This window comes from Centroberyx gerrardi, chromosome 3 (assembly GCF_048128805.1).
Source record: "Centroberyx gerrardi isolate f3 chromosome 3, fCenGer3.hap1.cur.20231027, whole genome shotgun sequence".
Lineage (NCBI taxonomy): Eukaryota > Metazoa > Chordata > Actinopteri > Beryciformes > Berycidae > Centroberyx > Centroberyx gerrardi.
Window position 1 is genome coordinate 30,016,923 of NC_135999.1, and position 22,666 is coordinate 30,039,588.

Sequence of the window (22,666 nt, forward strand, 5' to 3'; positions counted from 1 at the left end):
GAGTAAAAATAGAAAATGATTCAGAACTTGTACACGTGTGGAAGTCCTGAGTGGGCGGGACAGTTTTTTTTCCTGATTGACTGATATCACCCACCAATCACCGCTCTCCCTCGCCTCTCCACACCTGTCAGAGCCTGAATGACGTCACGTCCGCTCCTGCTCGAGCCCTGGGAGTCGCTCGGCTGCAGTCCGACCTGCCGGGAGTCTGACAGGCGACAAACCTGACCCGGGAGGTGAAACCACAGCGGGTTTAAGCAGTTCAGCTCATATTTTACGTCTTTAACGCTGTGTTCTCCAGACCTGAGCGGCAGTTTGTTGTCCTCGGATGAACTTCTGAGGCTATCCAAGTACCTGACAGTATATTAAGGTGGGTGGCTTGGCTGAGCAGAGCTGTGGCTGTTGGTAGAAAAACAAAAAGAAAGTTTCTAAAATGTGTTGCTTGGAATATAATATGAATGAATATGAAAAACTGTCCGAGCTGCTATGCAAGCTGCTTCAGCCCCGTCTGTCCTTCTGCCGTCTGCCTGCAGGCTGGGAGGGGCGCGCGCACGTGTGTGTGTGTGTGTGGTGGGTGGGTCCATACTGTGTTGTGACAATTTAAGTTCCCATACTGAAAAAGATAATCCCCCCCCCCAAAAAAAAATCACATATATTTCAAAATATGTTGAGATATATCTTTCAAAATAGAAGAAAATTTGGCCATTTGCGCGTGCAGATCAGGGGCGTTCAAAGGTCTCGTGCCACAGGCCCTAAATAGACACAACAGGCCCCCATTTATTTTTTTAATAAACACATTTAGTCCCAGGGAGTATGATTTTCCCATATGAGAAGATTTTAGTTTGATATACATTCTCTAACTGGGATCATTTCTATTGAATATAATTATACTGACATGAAAGTCTTCCTCATTTTGCTGGTGACCCTCCTCCGGGACCCCTGAGGTCCCCGGACCACAGTTTGAGAACCACTGATGTACTGTAGATGACCTTCAGTGGAAATATGTTTTGAGTGGCCCAAAATACATACTGGAGATACTCTCAGATCAACAGTGTATAGGAAGAAAATATATTTCCACTCTCCAAAATCTATTTCAAATGAATGTTGTCTACACGGACAAATACATCTTTGAACCGATTCAGAGTATATGTGACATAGAACTTTTGTATTTTATTTATTTATTTTTTCAGTATGGGAATTTACACCACCCCCCAGTGCTCCCACTGAACACACACATACACACACACACACCTTGTGAACAGTACAGAGAAAGAAAATGTATTTCCAGTGTCCAAAATATCTATTAACTAATAATAATTAATGTCATCTACATGATCAAACACATTTTTGTGCCAGTTTTTGTTTATTTTAAAACATATTTCTAAACAGATACAGAAGTCAATTTAAAATTGGTTTTTTTCAGTATGGGTCGGGGGGTAAAGGAGTGTGTTTGTGACGTGTGTGTCGGACCCTGGATGGGGGGTGGGGTGTGGGCGGGGTTGGCAGTCACAGTAACACCCCCCACACCTCCCTCCACCCCCTCCACCCCCCATCCCACTGTGGATCATTGGCCTGTATCAGTCAGCTGGTCTTTACCAGGCTGAAGATGTCTTCTCCACTCTGACTCTCTACTCTGCTTCGCTTTCTGGACCAAAATTTCACTTTTTCCCACCTGGACCGACTCTGACCTGCTGCTGATTCCCACATCACCCACCTGACCCCCTGTCGCCTCCTGTCCCGAGAAACTATCATTTCCAAGTGTTTTTGTGTTTTACCACAGTCTTGTAAAATGTCTCTGACTGTAGCTGGTAAGTTGACAGATTCCTTTATAGTGGGACTTGTTTGTGATTTGAAGGTGTGGATGTTTTACAGCATGTTGAGCTATTTATCCTCTCCCAAGTGTTGATAAGCCGTTTCTGCTTTGTGCCTCTCTTCTGTCGTCTCTGTTGTTGCGTCGATGTGGCGTTTTCAGCACATCTGTACGTCTAGTTTAGGGCAATACAGAGTTTTCTTACTTTTCAGCACAGCATACTAACAAGTTTGCGTCATTACATGTTGTTATTAATGTGTGTTATGTTGAAAAGTAACATCAGTTTTAAAACAAAATCTAACTAGACACTAGGGTTTGGCTGATACGGGTTGTTCAAGGCCAATGCTGATGTCTTTAGACTGAATTTGCCACATTTTGCAGCGACATTCAGCAGTTTTTACAATTTTCATGCCAAAAAAAGAAAAAGATTCAGTGTTTCCCCCTAGAACTTAATTCTTATCAGGATAGAAAAGCCTCTGAAACAGCATTTAGACCATCATAATATCAGATATCAGTCAGTCAGTATCATCCTCTGATATGGTGGAGGTTCCTCCTGACCACAGATACAGAGAAACAGTCTGCAAACCCTGATATGACATTTGATTTTCTTTGCACATTTTATTTTTTCATTTAAGTGTTCATTAATGTTTTTTTATAAATTAATTCTTCATTTAAAGGCAACAAACCCGGCCTTGAAGAACTGCTTACCCGAAAAATATGAATTAGTGTGGGTTTCAATTAGGGCTGAACAATTAATCAAATTTTATCAAAATCGCAATATGGCCTACTGCAATTTTCAATTCGCAGGAGGCGCAATATTTGTTAAAGTCGAAATGTGCGTCAAAATACCATTTTAAATTAAATATTGTCGTGCTGCAGAGATGTCCTGGCCTACACATCATATTCTACAGACTTAAGAAAACATCTTTGTTTGGTACAGATCCCCGCAAAAATCACACCATAATCATTTTAATACGTTTTTCAATGAAAATGAGAATAATTATGTAAAAATTTTCATTCCCTCTAATATTGCAAATCATATCGCAATTGCAATATCAGTCAAAATAATCGCAATTAGATATTTTTTCAAAATCGTTCAGCCCTAGTTTCAATGGAGATTTTTAGGGGAAACTGCAACACACCTGCTGTTCAACATGATGTGTTATGTTAGTTAATGCAGCAGTTTGTCTCTGAGCTGTTTTTAATGTATTTATTCAAAACAATGGGAGTCTATAAGTTCAAACCTGCAGCAGAACAGACAGCAGGAGCTTCTGACTGGAGTTAGACTTGTCATGGGCGTTAATGGAGATAGGAAAACAACTTAAATCCGAGCGGTGTTGTCCTTTAGCTTCACCTCCATGTCTCCGTGTGTGTGTGTGTGTGTGTGTGTGTGTGTGTGTGTGTGTGTGTGTGTGTGTGTGTGTGTGTGTGTGTGTGTGTCAGACCTGACCAGAGGAGCGATGACTGAGTTCCAGGAGAAGCTCCGTCAGCAGCATGAGCAGTCGATGCACCGGGAGCTGGAGAAGCTGCTGACCACAGCCGGCCAGACCGAGGCCGAGGTGGGACCGACTGTCACATCACACACACACACACACACACACACTACCAGTCAACAGTTTGGACACACCACATTGTTCTTTATTTTTACTGTTTTCCACATTTTAGAATAACAGTAAAGACATCGAAACTATGAAATAACACAAATGGAATTATGCAGCGACCAAAAAAGTGTTAAACAAATCAAAACTATCTTATATTTTAGATTCTTTAAAGTAGCCGCCCTTTGCCTTGATGGAAAGGCAAAGGCTTTGGAAAGAAATTCATACATAGGATCAACTTCACTATTTATATTTGTCTAAGAAACTAATTTCAAGCATTTAAGCAGAAGCCTTTAGATCAAAATGGCTTTAAGAGAATGAAAAACACAGAACATTCAGTCAGGTGGGTCCAGACTGTTGACTGATAGTTTGTTTATATACATTATTGCATACATAGGATCCACTGGGTTATCTTTATACACACACACACACACACACACATTCTGCATCCAGTGCATGGGGCCTGTTGGGTTTTCATGGGAAGGAGACTTCTGGCCTGCTGGAATTACACAAGGTGAACAACCCAAGGTTCTTACAAGGACACACACACACAACACACACACACACACACACACACAAGCAGATGCACTGCTGCTGCCAACACACTGGAGACAAACTGAAGACTGGTTGATCACAGTAAAGCTGGAAAAGTCTGTTTTAATCAGACAGTAGGGCTGCACGATTATGGCTAAAATGATAATCACGATTATTTTGCTCGATATTGTGATCACGATTATTTATCACGATTATTCATCCATTTTGTTTTATTTCACTTGAGCATTTTAAGTTAACCGAAATTCCTTCACATTCATAATGTATTTTATAAACCTATAAATAAAAAAACATTCAAATGTACAAATCTTTGAACCTGTGATTCCGGTGCACCGGGTCCGTTGTTTTTTTTTCCGGGATCATCACCTCTGTAGCCTTAGTTTTTGGGCATTTGTATTCTAAGACACTTATTTTGTAAGAAGTCTATTTGGGTGTTTGTGGGCTTTTATTTTGAAGTTTCCCGTAAGGACCCGCGGGAGAATTAGTGTAAATAAGGAAGTAGTATGTTTGCCTGTGTACTGCGATTAAAAAGGAAATATTTTACCCCGTAACCCGTGCTTCATTGTATACTACACTTGGATCCAAGCTAATGGAAGAGTTTATACGCGCTTTGAAAGGTCGGCGGCAAACTGGGTCCAAATTCAAGTAATTTGAGTTTTGATCACGTTGACTAATCGTTGCAGCCCTACACCAGAGCAAGCTAAATCCAGCGTGAATAATCGCCCCCGGCCACAATCAATTAATTGTGGAAGCCAATATCGACATCGCGATTAATATACGATTAATTGTGCAGCCCTATCAGACAGCCTTCACATTTTGACTGCAGTTTCTCACTAACAATCACTTAACTTCATTTATTTGTATTTTAGTTGCTGGATCTCCCTAGTAAACACAGATAGAAATGTACATAATTGTGTATTTTTTTGTGTATAGTTTGGTTGTTTTGGAAGTGACTGTTGTCTTTGCTGTTGCAGATCTCCAGAAAGGACTTCGATGGTTTTAAGAAGCTCTTCCACAGATTCCTGCAGGTCAAAGGTCCTGCGGTCGACTGGGCCAAGATCAACCGGCCGCCGGAGGACTCAGTGAGTACCACCTGCTGCCGCGTGCACCGACCGAACCACAACACCTCACCAACCACCAAGCACACCGCCGTCCGCTCAGAGGAGATTGATTTGGGGCATTTTGGCTTCATTAGATAGATGACAGTGGAGAGAGACAGAAAGACTGGGGGAGAGGGAGGGGTGACGTGCATGGATGTGGATCTGTACTGGGGTTTTGCTGATGGGTTTTTTTGGCTTTAAACTGCCGATAGCTGAAATTCTGTTTTTCATTATCTTTAAATATGACCATCTTCATGTCAAAAACCAAAAAACGAATTGCAAGTACTGATGGTTTCCTGCAGAATTTAATTCTCATCAGAGTGGAAAATCCTCTGGAACAGCATTTAGCTCATGGGACACTAAAACTCTCCACTGAGACCCAGGATGGTAAATATAATATAATACACTCATGTATGGAATCAGTTCAGGTTAACGACTTCCCAAAGACAACCACTGTAGTATTGATCAAATATACATTAAAACTGTAATCAATCAAGCAGCATCAATTTCAGCAGTGGACGACACTGACTGGCTTATATTTGAAATTTAATAAAAGGCCGATATCGGCCTGATATATCGGTCTGACCCCAGTATTTACTGCTGTTACAGCTTGTGTAGCAGAAGCTTCTTTTCCAAACCTCAGACCTGGAAACCAACCAGCTTTCTGAGCAAATAAATGCTGCAATGTGAAAACATTGTAGTTGTTTATACAGTCAACACACTGAAAAACATTTCAGGTTCAAATGAGGCTATGCAAATTGTTTCAGAAACGTATTTACTTCATATTGTGAATAGTTTCTGACCCAGTGTTTAAGTATTTAAAGAGTTTTGAAGGGTTTCCAGTTGTCATTGTTGGTTCGATGCTCCAGAAACTGATTCAGTGCAGTTTCTTTCTATCAGAGCAATAAATCCACATGCTGTGGTATTGTAGAAGTGTTATTGGTAGTCATAGTCATGTTAAGGCAAATATCTGAATGCGGTTTTCAGGCTTGTTATAAAGTGTTTTACAGAGCAACAAAGGACATAAATACAGATTAAAAAACAGGAATAATAACCTCATTTGTACAGCAGAGTTAGTGAGCTTTAAAGGATAAGGCCGGTGTTTTTTAATGCATTTCTTACCGTCAACAAATCCTATGAAAATAACAAAATCAACAATGAATTTGTTTTGCCAACAAGTCTCGTCCATGTAGCCGGTGCCCAATGCAGCCATGTCCCAGCAGCCATAGAACTGCATTGTATTAAAAAAACTATTAAAAACCCGTCACAGAGCCATGCTGCTGCTCTGCAGCATATTTCATCATCACGATGCACCGGGCCGGCCGACTTTTTCCTCAAACAACTTAATAAGCCGGCTGTAAACACGTTTGCGATCTCAGGAAAGTAGTTCCGTAGCACAGAAAATAGTCCCCGGCGTAATGAAGAATTTGTTCCCATTTGAATTTGATTTGGTAATAACTACAACAGTCTGACTTTTCGTGGTAACAGTTAGCGATTTTTAAAATGTAAACTATGTCTTTATGAGCTGTATTTAAAGGTTTTTAGCTTACAATTGGAGCCAATGACTTCCGGGTTGACGGCTAAAAACGGAACGTGGGAAGTCAGAAAGTAACGGGAGTAGAGCAAACACATTGTTGATTTTGTTATTTTCATAGGATTTGTTGACGGTAAGAAATGCATTAAAAAACACCAGCGTTATCCTTTAAGCCAGACAATACATCCTTATATAAAGAAATGCCAAAATAAAAGCTCCTTTATCCAGAGTCCGGCGGTCTAGTCAACATGGCAGTGTCTTTGAAGCGACTGACTGTCCTTGAATGCGTCATGTGTCAGTCTGTGTGTTAATGGGAACACTGGGTCCAGTCTGGTCTAAGCCAGTGTTGGGTTTCCTCTGGTGGGTCTGCAGCCAGCTACCCCCCACCCTCCAACACACACACACACACACACACACCAGTGTTTTCTGTGCACAGAACATATTAACGTGTTTGTGATCTCGACTGCTGCTCAGTGTCATCAGGTCTGAAGTCTGTTGCTGCTCCATACAGAGTGAACTGAGAGAGATTAAAGATGACAGAGAGAACAGGCAGAGGGATTTTCTGATTCATTTTCTGCTTCCGAACTGACAACAGTAACACTCTGTACACACTGCCAGGACCTGGTAGTGACAACTGAATTTATGAATGAAAGTGAAGGGGCATATGTATTTAGACTGGAGCAGAGCGGAGTAAGATGACCAGACTGTCTGTACGGGTAACAGGAGTCACTCCACTCCTCTGATCTACATGGCTATAAATCTCATAGTAACATCTACTTCAGACCAATATGGTGGCTGCTATTGCGTCAATTTATCCATAAAATCTTAGTAAACCAAATCCACACTCAAATTCAGTAGTCAAGACCTGAATTTATGTCCCAACATCACTGAAAAGCCTATTTCAGACAAATGGGGGGATTTAGTCCTGAACACACTGACTGATAATGTATAACATCTCCTATTTATTTATTATTTTAAATTTTAAAATGTTGCATATTGCAGAGTGTCTCTTTAATGAACGTGTTACTACCGGATGGAAATGAGCATCGCACCGTCAGAACCAAGAGAAGGAAACCAGATCTGAGGACAGAGAACATACAGGCTGAAGCCAACTATTTATCAGCATGGTGACATTTGACTATCTCCCAGCCCCCCCAACACACACACACACACACACTCCGTCAGTCCCCCAAGGTTCCCAGAATACCCAGGCTGACAGAAGGTTAGGCCTAAGAATAGTCTGACCGCTGCAGCATTCGAAAGTCTGATTTGTGGTGAGACGAGGCTGGGATGAGGGTGACATTTGTCTCCCATGGGACCCTGGGTGATTATGAGGATCCCCCCCCACACACACACACACACACACACACACACACACACACTTGATTGTGAGCTTTATAGTCCGCAGGGCGTGACGTGTGTTTGATCCCACAGGTCGTGGTTACAGTCATAAAGGTTGGACAGAGAATGTGAAACACTATATCCAGAGTGAACCCGTGACACACACACACACACACCCACATACACACACACACACACACGTACGTACACACAAACACACACACACACACACACACACACAGCTTGGTTGGTTTAATTGGAAGCATACACATAGGTCTAAACAAGATATGAGAGGCTTCATTCCCAAGTAAATTAAAGTGACGAGCTCATCCAGCTGTTTCTCTGGTGAAAAAGGATTAAATGATAAAAATCAAAGTAGATCCTCATAATTTTCTGTTTCTCTACTGAAACTGACACTTGATGAAGATCGACTCGGTCAAAACATTGTTTGTTTCGATAAAAATTTCAGTGGAGCAAGAATGTTGTGCGGACCTACTGTGGGCCTCATTCCCAAACCCTGTGTGTTAAAAATTGTGCCTTACAAATTCAGTTTATGGTTTCATTTATTCAACAAGTTAATTTTTTGAATTCAGTGGTTCAATATGAGCATGACAAATTCAAATTTATACAATTTAAGGAATTATGGAGTTCAAGGCTTATCCAAAAATAGTTTTAGGTCGTTTTCACACTTGGTACGTTTGCTTGAGTCCAAACCTGTATGTTCCCAAGCTCCCCTGCTTCACTGGTCTGGTTTCACACTGTTATAATGCTGCTGAACCACGGCTTGTTTGCGTAAAACATTCGTCATCATCGTGAGTCCAACTGGTACGTTTTCTGTGAAAATTCCACAAATAGAGAACAATGGGCCTCATGCAGCAACATTCTCTTAAATTTCTCTTAATTTTCTGTTAAGAGAAAAAATAAGAGAAGTCAACTCCAGATGCACCAAACGTTCTTAACCATCCAAATCTGCTCTTACCCAGGTGTTCTGAATGATGAATCCCACTTGATCATAAATTGGAGGCGCGTGGCCGATTGTTTGTTATTAGCATAGGTAACGCCTCCTAAACACCATATAAGGGCAGGTGTTGTGCCGTGTGCAAATACTCTGGCACATGGCCAAGAATTGGAGAGGTGCTCTTGGCAATCTGAACCGGCTCAGCAGCCATTCATCCGTCTCATCAATAGATCTGTGTGATCTCTAAAAACGCGTTCTCTGTGTAAGGCCTGATGGCCAAAGCATCTAAGAGCAGTATGTAAGCAATATCATCCAAGGGTTTTTATAGTCTTAATTGGGATCAATGGACCAATAGTATTTCTTTAGCCCACGAATGTGATAATCCAGTCATTATAATTACTCTAAAACATATAATAATCTAAATTTGATTATATGATATTCATGCGTTTTTTATGTTCCTCAAATTTAAAACTTATGTTTCCTTGTGTTGGACAAACAGTTTGTGGACTGTGAAAACAAGATGTTTTTTTCTTATCTTGGTAAGAGTGCTCTCGACCACTCGTAAAATTTTCTCTTACCTAAGAGAAGAGCAAAAATAAGAAAACATTGGTGAATCCCAGAAATCAATGGGTACTAACAAAATAAGAACAAATCGTGGATATGAACAAAAATAAGAGAAAATTTGTTCGTATATCACTTCCTGCATGAAGCCCATAGTGCGCCTCGCGTTCTCTGCAATGATTTTGTTTATTTGGTGTCACTACCAAAAACAGTGAGCAACACTTACACTTGTGTGCCTCACATGCTTCATGCTGCAGATGTGCAGAAGGCGAGCTGCTCTGTCTCTGAGAACAGGCAGTAGATATCGGCCTGTTTGTTGCTTCACTTGCAGTGCATCGTTCACGCCCGTCTGTTAAGTGAGCTCATCACTAGAGCCGCGCTACTGGCCAGACTTTCGCAACAGAAGTGAATCTACTCGTTTTTATTTCCTGAATGAGTTCAGACTGCGTTCTCACTCATGCGAACCGCACCGCAGTTCACTTTGGAACCAGACTCAGACCGCCTCGTACGGGTGAACTCGGTTGCGGTTCCTCGGTCCGTACCAGAGTTCGAAAAATGCTTTCACATTATCAACTTTTGACACGAACTGTACCCGGATTCGGACTAAAGGGCCAGTGTGAAAACCTCCTTACTTTGATGTCAGTGATTTTTGAGAACAGCAGTCTTCATCTGGATCCTGGATGGTTGGAGGCTCCTTGTTGTCCTCATGCTGTCCTCATCCAGCTCTGGCTGACCCAGAGGGAGATCCTGCTGCTCTGTATCAGGCTCCTGCTGCTGTTTGTCATCTTATGTAATATTGACCTGCCGGTTCATGCACTTCATGTCACTGAAACAAGGCCAGACAAAGTTCAGAGGCTTGACGATATCAGGCGGTTCTGCAGGTTTCCCAATCCCACAGTCCACTTCAGACAGTTTGCAGTTTCACAGCGTCGTGAAGTCAAACGTCAGCAGAGACTCGCGGTTTATCTGCCTAACGTTTCATTTCTCTCCTAGATCATTAAACAAGATGAAGTTTCTGTCCCAGCATTTAGCCTTCAGTATGGTTTAAATGAGTTTTATTCTGAAATGAAATAGATCAATTTTGGGGAAAAATCAATACCCCAAGTTCATGATTTAATATCTCTAAAATCTGGAGGATCAGGTCTGTAAAAATGTTTTAATTTTGTCATCCACGGACTGAATTTGCTTACCATCCTTTACAAACCACCATCATGTTTTAACACTAAATGGCTGGTGGATTTTGGGTCTGATAGAAAACCAAAAAGCCGTCAGTTGAAGGGAAAAACAAAAATTTGAACTACTGTTTCCTTGCGTGATTTTTAAAGTCCAACAATGCTGGTTTGTACAGAAAGTCAGTCTAGGAAAAAAATAAAAAGTGAGCCGTCAATTGACCACACTTGGCCTTTCTAGTGTCAGTGTTGTGCTTGATGATTTTGTAAGAGTGTTGTTTTTCCAGTGGTGGATATCTCACTTTGAAACCAAATGCTTCAAATGTTTTATGTTGAAATGGTCAAACAGCATGTTGATCATTTCCACAACTGCAGGCTACAGGATACAGTGCAGTTAGCCTCCTGTTAGGTTCTTACTGTTCTTAATGTTAAATAAATACTACAGCAACACTGTTGTTGCTGGATGGCTGGGTGCTAGCTGAGTTGAAGTATCGCTGTGGTGCAACGTGTTACCCACTGAGCACTAGACGTGATTTCAACATTGCGTCTCTGCTTTAGCTCTCATATAGCCCACGATATTTTTGGCAATGTATAGCCCAGTTTTAGACATATTACATATTTAAACATTGCATAAACAGCTGTAAATGTCAAAAATATGCAGCAGAGAAGTACGGACATATGTACAAGATAATACTTTATTTTTGTTATTATACCACAGAAGACGTAGACATCTAATAAACTTTCACTTTTAAACCCTCATTTTAGCCTAGACATCTATAACCATTTAGACGTCTTTTAAACAGCTAATCAACGTAAAATCGCTCAGTGGGTAAGGTCTTGAATGCAGCACACACACACACACACACACACACACACACACAGAGTCCATAAATACGGCTGTACTTGTCCTGTGTGAGACATCTGTCATGCTTTTCATCTTACTCTGTCGAGGCTGTAAAGGCCACAGTGTCTGTCTGCCTCCAGTCTATATCCATCACACTGCTTTTACACTTTAACAGAGATTTTATTGACTTGTATAAAGGAATTCAGAGAGTTTTTGGTAGATTGTCCGGTGGTCAAGTTACCTGTTAACTGATGAGAAAATAGACACCAAAATCAACCATTTGTCCCAGGTAGATCAGTGGCTTAACACTTTAGCATACACTATGTTGAGTGATAGTAGAAGTTAGATGCTTGACAGGTTATGGTACTTTTTAAAGGATACTAGGTAAATCAAGTCTTTGGTTGACATAATAACACCTTTAAAGACTGTATATATATATATATATATTTTGAATGACAAACTTCATGTGATTTTTTTCCCCCAAAACTGAATTTACAGTATATTATTTAAATTAACTTGCTCTCTTCTTTGCTGGTAAAAATGTTTGAACGTCTCCTCAGCTGACCTTGAGCAGACCAGTTGCATGGTGGGACAGAGTGACGCCTGTGGTTGGGTAACAGCCTGCTGTCCCTCTCTAAAACAAACTGACTGGTGTTTACGTGCAGCCTGACATCAGCCTTGACCTCAGTCTGTTACAGTCCAGTCTCCTCTAGAGCAGCTGAGTTGATCCGAGTTGTCAGTCTCAACACCTTCCCTCTGAGGTCAGGGGTCGACACACTGCTTTGTTTTCCCTTAAAGAGACGGTCCACCCAGCTAAAAATGTTAAAGTCCCACTGAAACGGAAGTTAGAGCGTCTTTAGCTTCTGTACTGTGACGTATTTCCCAGTGAAACAGAATATTTGAGCGGTGTACAGTTACAAGAGGGATTTAAATCAAATCCTTCGCATTTGATTGGACCGCTAAACAGTGGGCGGGGCTTAGAGTTTAGCGCGATACGGAGCTACAGAGAGAAACGGAGCTACAGAGGACTGTTGGCTCCACACACACCTCCCTCACCTGTTGTTAGATCAGGAGGACAAGGTAGAGATGAGTGAATTAGACCTCAGCGACATTGTTTTGGAAATGAAAACAAAGTTTTTGCCCACTGATATCCAAACACACATCTCTTCCTATCTCTCTCCATATTGCTCTGTCAGCTACGACCCAGAAACGGTGAAGTTTGGTTTTATATGACCGGTGTGGCTAGCTAGAGGTTGAAGAATGATTGATGGGTGGATGTCATGATATTATTGGTTGAAATTGGTTGGTTCATGCTTACGTAAGCACACGGCATATTTTGTTTTACAGGAAGAAAACATGATTGGATTTTGATATAAGAATACAAAGAAATTGATTTTTTGTATTTTTTTTGGCATATATTAGGTGCACAATATGACCGGGGATGTGATCTAAAAGGGTTAAAAATGCATTTTTCATTTCATCTCGACTTTAATGTTCTTCTTTAGTCTCACTCTTGAGTTCTGTGTTCATCATCCACCAAGATCAGAGCTGCTGGGCAAGTGAGCTTCACTCTACAGGAGGGAGAGAGAGAGAGAGTGAGAGAGAGAGAGAGAGAGAGAGAGAGAGAGAGCGGCATGTTGAGGTTGAGTTGAAAGTCGTTTTTAATCCGCAGCAAAACAGAAATCAACTTCAGATTCTCAGTTTGAGGTTGTTTTTTACACCAACAATGACAAAAAAAAAACATTTTAATAAGAAATTGCATATTTTTGTTGTCTATCCCTTTAACATACATTTTATTTTTGTCACACTGTTTTCTTTTCTTGTTAATTTTGGTTTCCATTTATTTTCTGCTCTCCAATTCAGTTGTGTTGTTTTTGGTTTCTCTTGGTTTCTTTAGAGGTTAAATATTTTTGGCGGTGGCCTGTAACTGACAAAGATATTAGACCAAAACAATAAAGTCACATTTTCCCAACAGAGAGGAGTAAGCTAGCTAATCAGAGCAGAGATCCAACAGAAACATCTAGTGAAGAGTTAATATCTCACCATACAGAATACTGGAATAATACAACTGCTTTGGTATTTGCTTTTTAGGCTTGAAAACGATACTTTTTAGACTTCAGAGCTGAAATGTGTTGCAACTTGTAGACAGATACAGTATATTATGGTTATTTTGTTCTGTGGGTCGGTGAAATCCTGCCTCACTGCCCCTGTAACCCTGTGTCCTCCCTGTCTCCTCCCTATCTCCTCCCTGTCTCCTCCCTATCTCCTCCCTGTCCCCCCTGTGTCCTCCCTGTCCTCCCTGTCTCCTCCCTATCTCCTCCCTGTCTCCTCCCTATCTCCTCCCTGTCCTCCCTGTGTCCCCCCTGTGTCCTCCCTGTCCTCCCTGTGTCCCCCCTATCTCCTCCCTGTCCTCCCTGTGTCCCCCCTGTGTCCTCCCTGTCCTCCCTGTGTCCTCCCTGTCTCCTCCCTGTGTCCTCCCTGTCTCCTCCCTGTCTCCTCCCTATCTCCTCCCTGTCTCCTCCCTATCTCCTCCCTGTCCTCCCTGTGTCCCCCCTGTGTCCTCCCTGTCCTCCCTGTGTCCCCCCTATCTCCTCCCTGTCCTCCCTGTGTCCCCCCTGTGTCCTCCCTGTCCTCCCTGTGTCCTCCCTGTCTCCTCCCTGTGTCCTCCCTGTCTCCTCCCTGTCTCCTCTCTATCTCCTCCCTGTCTCCTCTCTATCTCCTCCCTGTCTCCTCCCTGTGCCCCCCCTGTGTCCTCCCTGTCCCGTCCCGTGTGTCTCGGTCAGATCCAGCCCTATGAGAAGATCAAGGCGAAGGGTCTTCCTGACAGCATCACCGCCAGCCTCAACAAGCTGGTGGTGGTGAAGCTGAACGGCGGCCTGGGAACCAGCATGGGCTGCAAGGGCCCCAAGAGTCTGATCAGCGTCCGCAACGAGAACACCTTCCTGGACCTGACGGTGCAGCAGATCGAGGTAGAGACGCAGAGACCGGGTTAAAGAGGAAATCAACTACTGAGTCAAATGCTGCTCCACTCTCTGTGGGGGGAAACTGTAAAGCATGTTGCACTTCTGGCCACGCCCCCATCAGTGATGTTAAAGCAGGTGTTTTGCCTTTGACATCTGATGGAAAACATCACTGATGACCGGTGTTGGGGGTAACGTGTTACATAGTAACGCGTTAGAATAATCAGATTACTTTTTTTGTGGTAACGACTAACTTAACGCGTTAGTTTTTCAATTTATGTAATCAGTTATTAGTTAATTTCTCAAAGTTACATTTCACTACTTTTATTTTTCTTTTAAATGGCTAAATGTTTAGTTAGTGCAAATTTTAAAAAAATGAAAGTTCAAGTTTCAATTTGAATTGAAAGCTTGTGAGCGCAGTCTGCCGTTTATTTATCAGTTGATGTTTCCGTGATCCGAGTATTTACTGTGGAGCCAGGTGACTGAAAGCACCTTGACGTTTTCTTTAGACAACAGTAGCTTGTTACTTCAGGCTTTGTCCCAAACCTGATGATTGGTGATGATTTCTGTACAATAATAGTGATGACATCAGCAGAAGACGTATTTTAAAGGCATGATTTTAAGTGGGTTAAAGTATTTTAACGTTAAAGTACTCTAACACGTTACTTTTAATAAAGACTAACTTAGTAAAGTAACTAGTTAGTTTCAAAAATAACTTTCCCCAACACTGCTGATGACATCACTGATTGGGGCGTGGCCAGAAGTGCAACTTGAAAGTTTCAACCTATAGAGAGCAGTGTTTTCTGTCCCATGTGATTCAGTGTTGATTTTCTCTGTGGGGAAAATCAGGCCCTGAACACACAGACTGATAATGTAGAATATCTGTTTATTGTTGTCTTAATAGGGCTGCAATACATTATTTTCATTATCAATGAATCTATCAATAATTTTTTCAACTAATCATTTAGTCTATAAAATGTAAAAAAATAGTAAGTAATGAAAGTAATGAAATTTCCCCTCTTCAGCATCTGAACAAGAGTTTTAACGCCGACGTGCCGCTGGTCCTGATGAACTCCTTCAACACCGACGAGGACACCAAGAAGATCCTGCAGAAATACACACACCACCGAGTCAAGATACACACCTTCAACCAGAGCAGGTACACACACACACACACACCACCGAGTCAAGATACACACCTTCAACCAGAGCAGGTACACACACACACACACACCACCGAGTCAAGATACACACCTTCAACCAGAGCAGGTACACACACACACACACACCACCGAGTCAAGATACACACCTTCAACCAGAGCAGGTACACACACACACACACACCACCGAGTCAAGATACACACCTTCAACCAGAGCAGGTACACACACACACACACACCACCGAGTCAAGATACACACCTTCAACCAGAGCAGGTACACACACACACACACACCACCGAGTCAAGATACACACCTTCAACCAGAGCAGGTACACACACACACACACACACCACCGAGTCAAGATACACACCTTCAACCAGAGCAGGTACACACACACACACACACACTACCAAGTCAAGATACACACCTTCAACCAGAGCCAAAAAAACAAAACCCATATCGCTCAAATCCTACCCAGAATCCTGTTTTGCACGTTGTGATGGATTCGGGACTGTCCTCCCCCAGGTATCCGAGGATCAACAAGGAGTCTCTGCTGCCGATAGCCAGAGACCTGGGCGTGAGCGGGGAGAACGGCGAGGCCTGGTACCCTCCGGGACACGGGGACATCTACGCCAGCTTCTCCAACTCCGGCCTGCTGGACCGGCTCATCGCAGAGGGCAAGGAGTACCTGTTCCTGTCCAACATCGACAACCTGGGCGCCACCGTGGACCTATTCATCCTAAACCACCTGATGAGCCAGCCCGCCGGCCGCCGCTGCGAGTTCATCATGGAGGTCACCGACAAGACCAGGGCCGACGTCAAGGTCACTCCGCTTTACGTTTTAGGTTTCCATTCACTCGTCTGCAACAATAAAACCAAAGTTACAGAGCGCTTCACAGGGGTAAGATAAAGAAAAAGTACAGAATACAAGAAATCGAACAAAAAAACAACAACACACAAATAGAGAGTAAAAGTAAACGGAGGAGCGGTTTGAAGCACAACAGGTAATCTACATAATTCAGGTAAAGTGTGTTTTTAAAAGTGATTTAAATGAAGACACTGATTAAAAGCTCAGAAATACACTACATGAGGAAGCCAGCCCTAGGTGAGCCTTAAAAGTTATAAATACATTTTTTTTTTCTTTTTTTAACTTTTTATTTATGAACATTTTTCACATTATAAGGACAGCAAGCAAAAAGCAAACAAGAAACAAAAAATAAAAAAGCAAACAAATATGAGGTCATGGGGTGATCAATAAATCAAGGCAAATTTGCCTAATTTAAAATAAAATATCGCACATGATACATACAATAATTATGAAAGATCTGTCTCTTTGGCTAAATAAACACCATTTTTCCCACCATTTTTCTCCCCGTTCTTTTTGGAGCCGTATGGAGTGGGTCATCTGTTCTAGAAGATGTAGGTGTTTAACAGTATTGACAAAGAGGCCAGCAGTAGGGCAGTTTTTCTGAAGCCAATATTTAGTAATGGACTTTTTACTCGCTGCCAGCAAGATCTTTAGGAGGTAGGTATCATCTTTACTTAACCCGTCAGGGATATGTCCAAGATAGAGGGATGTGAATGTTGTACTGATACTAAAACCCGGCGTTTTTGAGATGATTGTTGCTACTTCCTTCCAAAAAGTCTGAATAGAGGGACAGGACCAGAAAACATGAGCATGATCAACCATGATTTCTCCACATTCCCTCCAGCAGCATAGCTGAGTGCCAGTTTGTTTAGGAGTGATAAAAAAGCGAATCAAGTTTTTCCAACAGAAGTCTCTCCAGGTCCGGGAGTTGGTGGAGGACGACTGTGTTTCGAAAAGTTATCAATAAAATTTTGAAATCAATCCAGACGTTGAATGGTAGCCAGTGAAGCGAGGTGATGCAAGCGAGACACGATGCAGCAGAAACATAAACAACAGTGGTGGCAGTGGAGTGTGGCGGCGTTATTTCAGACTTTGAGGGCATAAATGCATTAAAAGACAAACTAATAACTGCGCTGAAGGCTTTTGTCTTTGGGAGATGTTTTCACTTTTATTCCTACCAGATTCGGTTCGTCACATACAAACGGAAACTATTGCTCCTATTTGCTAAGCTAAGCTGTTTACCAGCTCACCTTGTGATTTCCACGACAGCAGCGCTTGCATACATTTTTACAATTATTTATGTTTGATTTATTGTTTGTATTACACAATACCTGTTGCATATACCTGTTCTGACCTTCTATCTTTATACCTTTAAAACATACCACCCCTACCAAAAATGCTAAAACTCAACTAAAACTACCAAACCCACACTGAAAACTAAAAGTCTAAAATAATCTAAAAGTCAAAACAAATGAAACCTCCACACCTGTAATAACCCTGGTCCCTGGTCCCCCTCTCCCTCCCCCCCCTCCACAGGGCGGCACCCTGATCCAGTACGAGGATCACCTGCGGCTGCTGGAGATCGCTCAGGTCCCGAAGGCGCACGTCGACGAGTTCAAGTCCGTCACCAAGTTCAAGATCTTCAACACCAACAACCTGTGGATCTCTCTGCCCGCCATCAAGAGGCTGCAGGACAAGAACCACATGGACCTGGAGATCATCGTCAACCCCAAGGTGACATATCTTCAATTTCTGAGCTTTTGGTTTTTTTAATTGGTGGTCAATTCCTTTTCCTTATTAAATAATGAATATTTGCAGCCTCTAGACTTCTGCTAATAATTAGTAAAATATCCTGAAAAAGGGAAATAAAAATCATCATTTGGTGTCATAGTCTATCATTTTGCATGTTTAGCACTACAGCAGAGGGTTGTGATTAGGCTCTTGTTTGTTTTTGGGGGTCACGGGTCAGAGGGGCTGAAAAACATTTTATTTATCTTGATAGAAATAACTTTTTCTGAAGAAATAATGAATATTTCCTTGGAGCTTCAATAACTAGTAAAGTAGCCTAAAAATCATTTTTTGGGGGTCGTGGTCTTAATGCGGTCTTGATTTTTAGTGTGAGATAGAGGCGACCGATCGTCTCCACCAAGGTCTCATTTGTTTACAGTAGAATTTGATGATATATAGATGTTTAAAATGATACACATAGCTCCTATAAAACCTACATCTGTTGCTTTCCTGTAGATATAACAGGGCATAAAAATAGCTTTTGTTTACAGGCTGCTATTTCACTGTTTTACCAGTCAGCAAGATTTTTTAGAAAAAAGAAGAATCTCCAGATGTTGTTGTCGCCTACCTCACCCCAACTAAATCCCTAAGTGTGTAACGTCTCTGTCCCTGTCTGCAGACGCTGGACGGAGGGCTGAATGTGATCCAGCTGGAGACGGCGGTGGGCGCCGCCATCAAGAGCTTCGACAACGCGCTGGGCGTCAACGTGCCGCGCAGCCGCTTCCTGCCCGTCAAAACCTCGTCGGACCTGCTGCTGGTCATGTCCAACCTGTACAGCCTGGACGCCGGCTCGCTCACCATGAGCAAGAGGAGGGAGTTCCCCAGCACGCCGCACGTCAAGCTGGGCAGCTCCTTCACCAAGGTGGGCCGGTCTGCAGGAGTCCACCGGTTCTGTCCAGAGGTTTTGTCCTCCGTGATGAAACCGGGGGACGGGCTACGGCTCAGACCCGGTCTGTCCGTCTGTCACGCACAATATCTCTGACACCACTGATCAGATCTGGATGAAACTTAAGAATGATACGTGTCATTTCCCCGTTCCAGCATTTCAAAATGACACTGATTGGCCTAAGGGGAGCTGCAGCATTTGTTTACTTGTTGGATTTTGCTGAAACTTGGGGGAATGATGCATCTCACCGCTGAGTTCACACGTCATTTGTTCTCTCATCCATGTGTCACACACAATATCTCAGACACCACTGATCTGATTTTGACACCTTGCTCAAAACAAGGTGACATATTTGTTACCGATCGGCCCAGATGGAGGAACAACATGTTTACTGCTGCTTTGTACATTTCAGGTGTTCAGATGATGCTCTTATCCAAACGGAGTTACAGTAAGTGGAACAGTAGAATAAGCTTCAATCTACTTATTGTAACAGTAGATTGAAGCTCATTCTACTGTTGCACTTATTGTAACAGTAGAATGAGCTTCAATTCCTACATCACCAGCATTACAAACAGCCATAATTTATTTATTTATTTATTTTATTTATTAGTTTATTTGACAGGGACAGTGCACATTAAAAAAAACAAAAAAACATTATATGCCAGAATTAGCCAAGAAGGCTAGTTTTCATCCGTAGTCCCTGGGCAGATAGTATAAAGACCAAGCATTGGACATTAGACATTATATAGACATACATTGGTTAATAGGAGGAGGGAGTTACACAAGGTCCCCATGGGTCCTTGAAATCCTTGAAAGTTTGTGAATTTGAGAAAAAAAAAATCAAGGCCTTGAAAGTTTTTGAAAATAGACATAAATAGACATGGGTCACTGAAAGTGCTTGAATTTATATATTTGTGTTAGAGAAGGCAAGAGACCACAGTCTGCCATCACTGTAACACAGCACAGTTTAGAAGTGTTCACACATTCAAGCCTCTCTCTCTTTTTAATTGTTGTCTGTGAGCTTCTGTAAAGCTGCTAGTTCTCAGTGTTGTAACAGTAATTAACCTTGATCCGTGTCTCAAACTATGCCGTGTTGGGTCCTTGAATTTGAGGGAATTGGGCCTGGAAAGTCCTTGAATTTGATGTTTAAGAAGGTGTGGGAACCCTGGTTACATAAACTGTATAACAGTAGACAAGCAATAGATAAGATCAGTTCAACTAAAATAGTTAGTGTAAATTCATCAATATCATCAGTAGTTAGTTAGAGCATTATCAGTAGTTAGTGGAAGTATCAGTGTCAATATATATATATATACACACAAGTCAAGTAAATAGAGATCTGAACATCAACACAAAATCAATATACAGTTGAAAAAGAAAAAAGAAAAAAGAAAAGAAAATCAGTCTGACTAGAATTAGTGACTGCATAGTTGATTACTGATGAGCCATGATTTCAAGTGATTGGAAAATGATCTGTAGCTGGTGCACTTTCTTACATTTTCTGGTAATTTATTCCAGTCATGAGATGCTTTAACTGAGAATGTTGTTTGGCTGAATGTGCTCACTTCACAGGAATATAGCAGAATAGATTTTACAACTGGTTTCACACATATTGCATTAAATGGTGGTTTTCAGCTGTTTTTCATACACTGAATAAAATAAAATGATTCTCATATTTCCCTGTGCTGCAGGTCCAGGACTTCCTGACCCGGTTTGAGAACATCCCAGACATGCTGGAGCTGGACCACCTCACCGTGTCGGGAGACGTCACCTTCGGGAAGAACGTCTCTCTGAAGGTACGGGACTCTCTCCGCCCAAAACACCTTCAACAACTTCACAGCTTCCCTTAAAGCTGCACTGTTCAGTTTTGATTTGCAGATGTGTCGAGTGTCTGCTGCTCACCTGGCTGAGAGTCCAGGTGCCGGAGAACCAGTTGAATCCAGAGTGAAGAAGATCTGCACACTTACATCCATGCAATTTACATTTATTTTATTTATTTATGACATTTATTAAGCCAAGCTTTGAGTCTACAAACCTTTGAGATTGTGTGCCTTGTTTGCTCTGCTGAAGGTCTTGTTGACCGGTGGCTTAATAAATATGAATTGCATGAATCAAAGTGTGCGGAGGATCTTTTTCCACTTTAAAACATATAATTTCCTGAAGTTCATTAGTAAATATCTCGAACATTTAGTGTGTCCAGTCTGCAAATGTGTCATTTTGTCAACCGAGGACTTCAGTTTCCTTTAAAATGTTCCATCATCAGCTTTGATTTTGTTCTGTTTTGTAAGAGCAGCTGGTTTTCAAATAGTGAATATCTAATTTTATCACAAATCTTTTTATATACTGATCAAATCTCATCACGTTCAACAAAATATCCAACAACAAACAGAAGATGTTGTGTAATGTGTGTTGGGAGGACGACTACAGCCAAACAGCTGCTGTCAAACTTCACGTTTCCTCTCAGACTTTATTTATGAAGCTTATTACTGAAGCTTCATCAGTCATTTTGATATTTCAGACTCTAAATTCCTTCCTACAGCTAAACAGAGCAGCTCTAAACTGACCTGCAGGTTATTTAACACGGTTTATCTTTCTCTTCCACCAGGGAACGGTCATCATCATCGCCAATCACGGCGACAGGATCGATATTCCTGCCGGAGCCGTTCTGGAGAACAAGATCGTCTCAGGAAACCTGCGCATCCTCGACCACTGAGGCCTTCTGGGGGAAAAAAAAACGCCATTTGCACCTTTAAGAGACTTAAAGAGAAAGCTGTTTCTCTTCACTGAGGAACGGCAGGACTGTTACAGAGAGGAAAAACAGTGTTAATTGGAAGTTCTTTGTTTTTAATCCACCTCTCAGATTAAGAACTTCACCACAGGCTGTAAAGTCGGCCTCAAAGGGGTCAAAGGTCAAGCTTCCCTTCCTGATTGGCTCTGCTGTGGTTCAGCTCATCATGCAAACACAAACAGGCTTTTATTGGAAGCTCTTGCTGTTACTTAAAATGGTCCTTGCAACGTCTGAGCCAACTTTGGATGCCCTCTAACTGTCTGACGATAATAAAAGTGCAGTATGGGTTCATCTGCGTATCGTGTGATTTTTGGGTCTAATGTTGAGTCACGTTAGATTAACACTAACAAACCCTCAGGTCAAAGAGGTAAAACTGTTTCCTTGAGTGAATTGGAAAATCTAAACTCTGGTTTGTACAGAAAGTCTACGAAAAATCTGTTATTTCAGTTCTAAAATTCAAAACGTCCAGCAGTGTGATGAGCTGAGATTTTTCAATACAGATTCCATAAAGAAAGTTAGATAAATGCACATGAACAACTGCATTAATTAATGTTGTTATACATGTTTGTTAATCCCAATGTAATGTCTAAATTGAAAACCTAACTCTAAATGTATTACTTAAACATATCCTGGCATTAACTAAATTGAGTAACAAGCGTTACCTAACACAACTAGTGTGTTATTCACATAATTAAATGTAAACTCTTGTGACATGAAGACTTTACACTTAAACCAAATTACGTGAATAACA

The 22,666-nt window shown here is 41.8% G+C and overlaps 2 protein-coding genes across 3 annotated transcripts in view; one reads left to right on the plus strand and one right to left on the minus strand.

Annotated features, from left to right (window-relative positions):
- vps54 (VPS54 subunit of GARP complex) overlaps positions 1-22,666 on the minus strand; it is a 112,848-nt gene that overhangs the window by 63,682 nt on the left and 26,500 nt on the right. The gene's annotated exons all lie outside the window — the stretch shown is intronic.
- Positions 166-22,196, plus strand: LOC139925616 (UTP--glucose-1-phosphate uridylyltransferase-like). 2 transcript variants are annotated; one of them, XM_071917072.2, is made up of 10 exons: positions 166-367; positions 3,251-3,366; positions 4,932-5,039; positions 14,248-14,433; positions 15,450-15,583; positions 16,111-16,408; positions 17,990-18,187; positions 18,861-19,103; positions 20,819-20,923; positions 21,733-22,196. In XM_071917072.2, exons 2-10 carry the CDS (start codon positions 3,268-3,270, stop codon positions 21,838-21,840), a joined length of 1,479 nt encoding a protein of 492 aa, XP_071773173.1. In that variant the 5' UTR covers positions 166-367; positions 3,251-3,267; the 3' UTR covers positions 21,841-22,196. The 2 variants fall into 2 exon arrangements, with proteins under 2 accessions (XP_071773173.1, XP_071773172.1); XM_071917071.2 differs by lacking the exon at positions 166-367 and adding an exon at positions 1,787-1,805.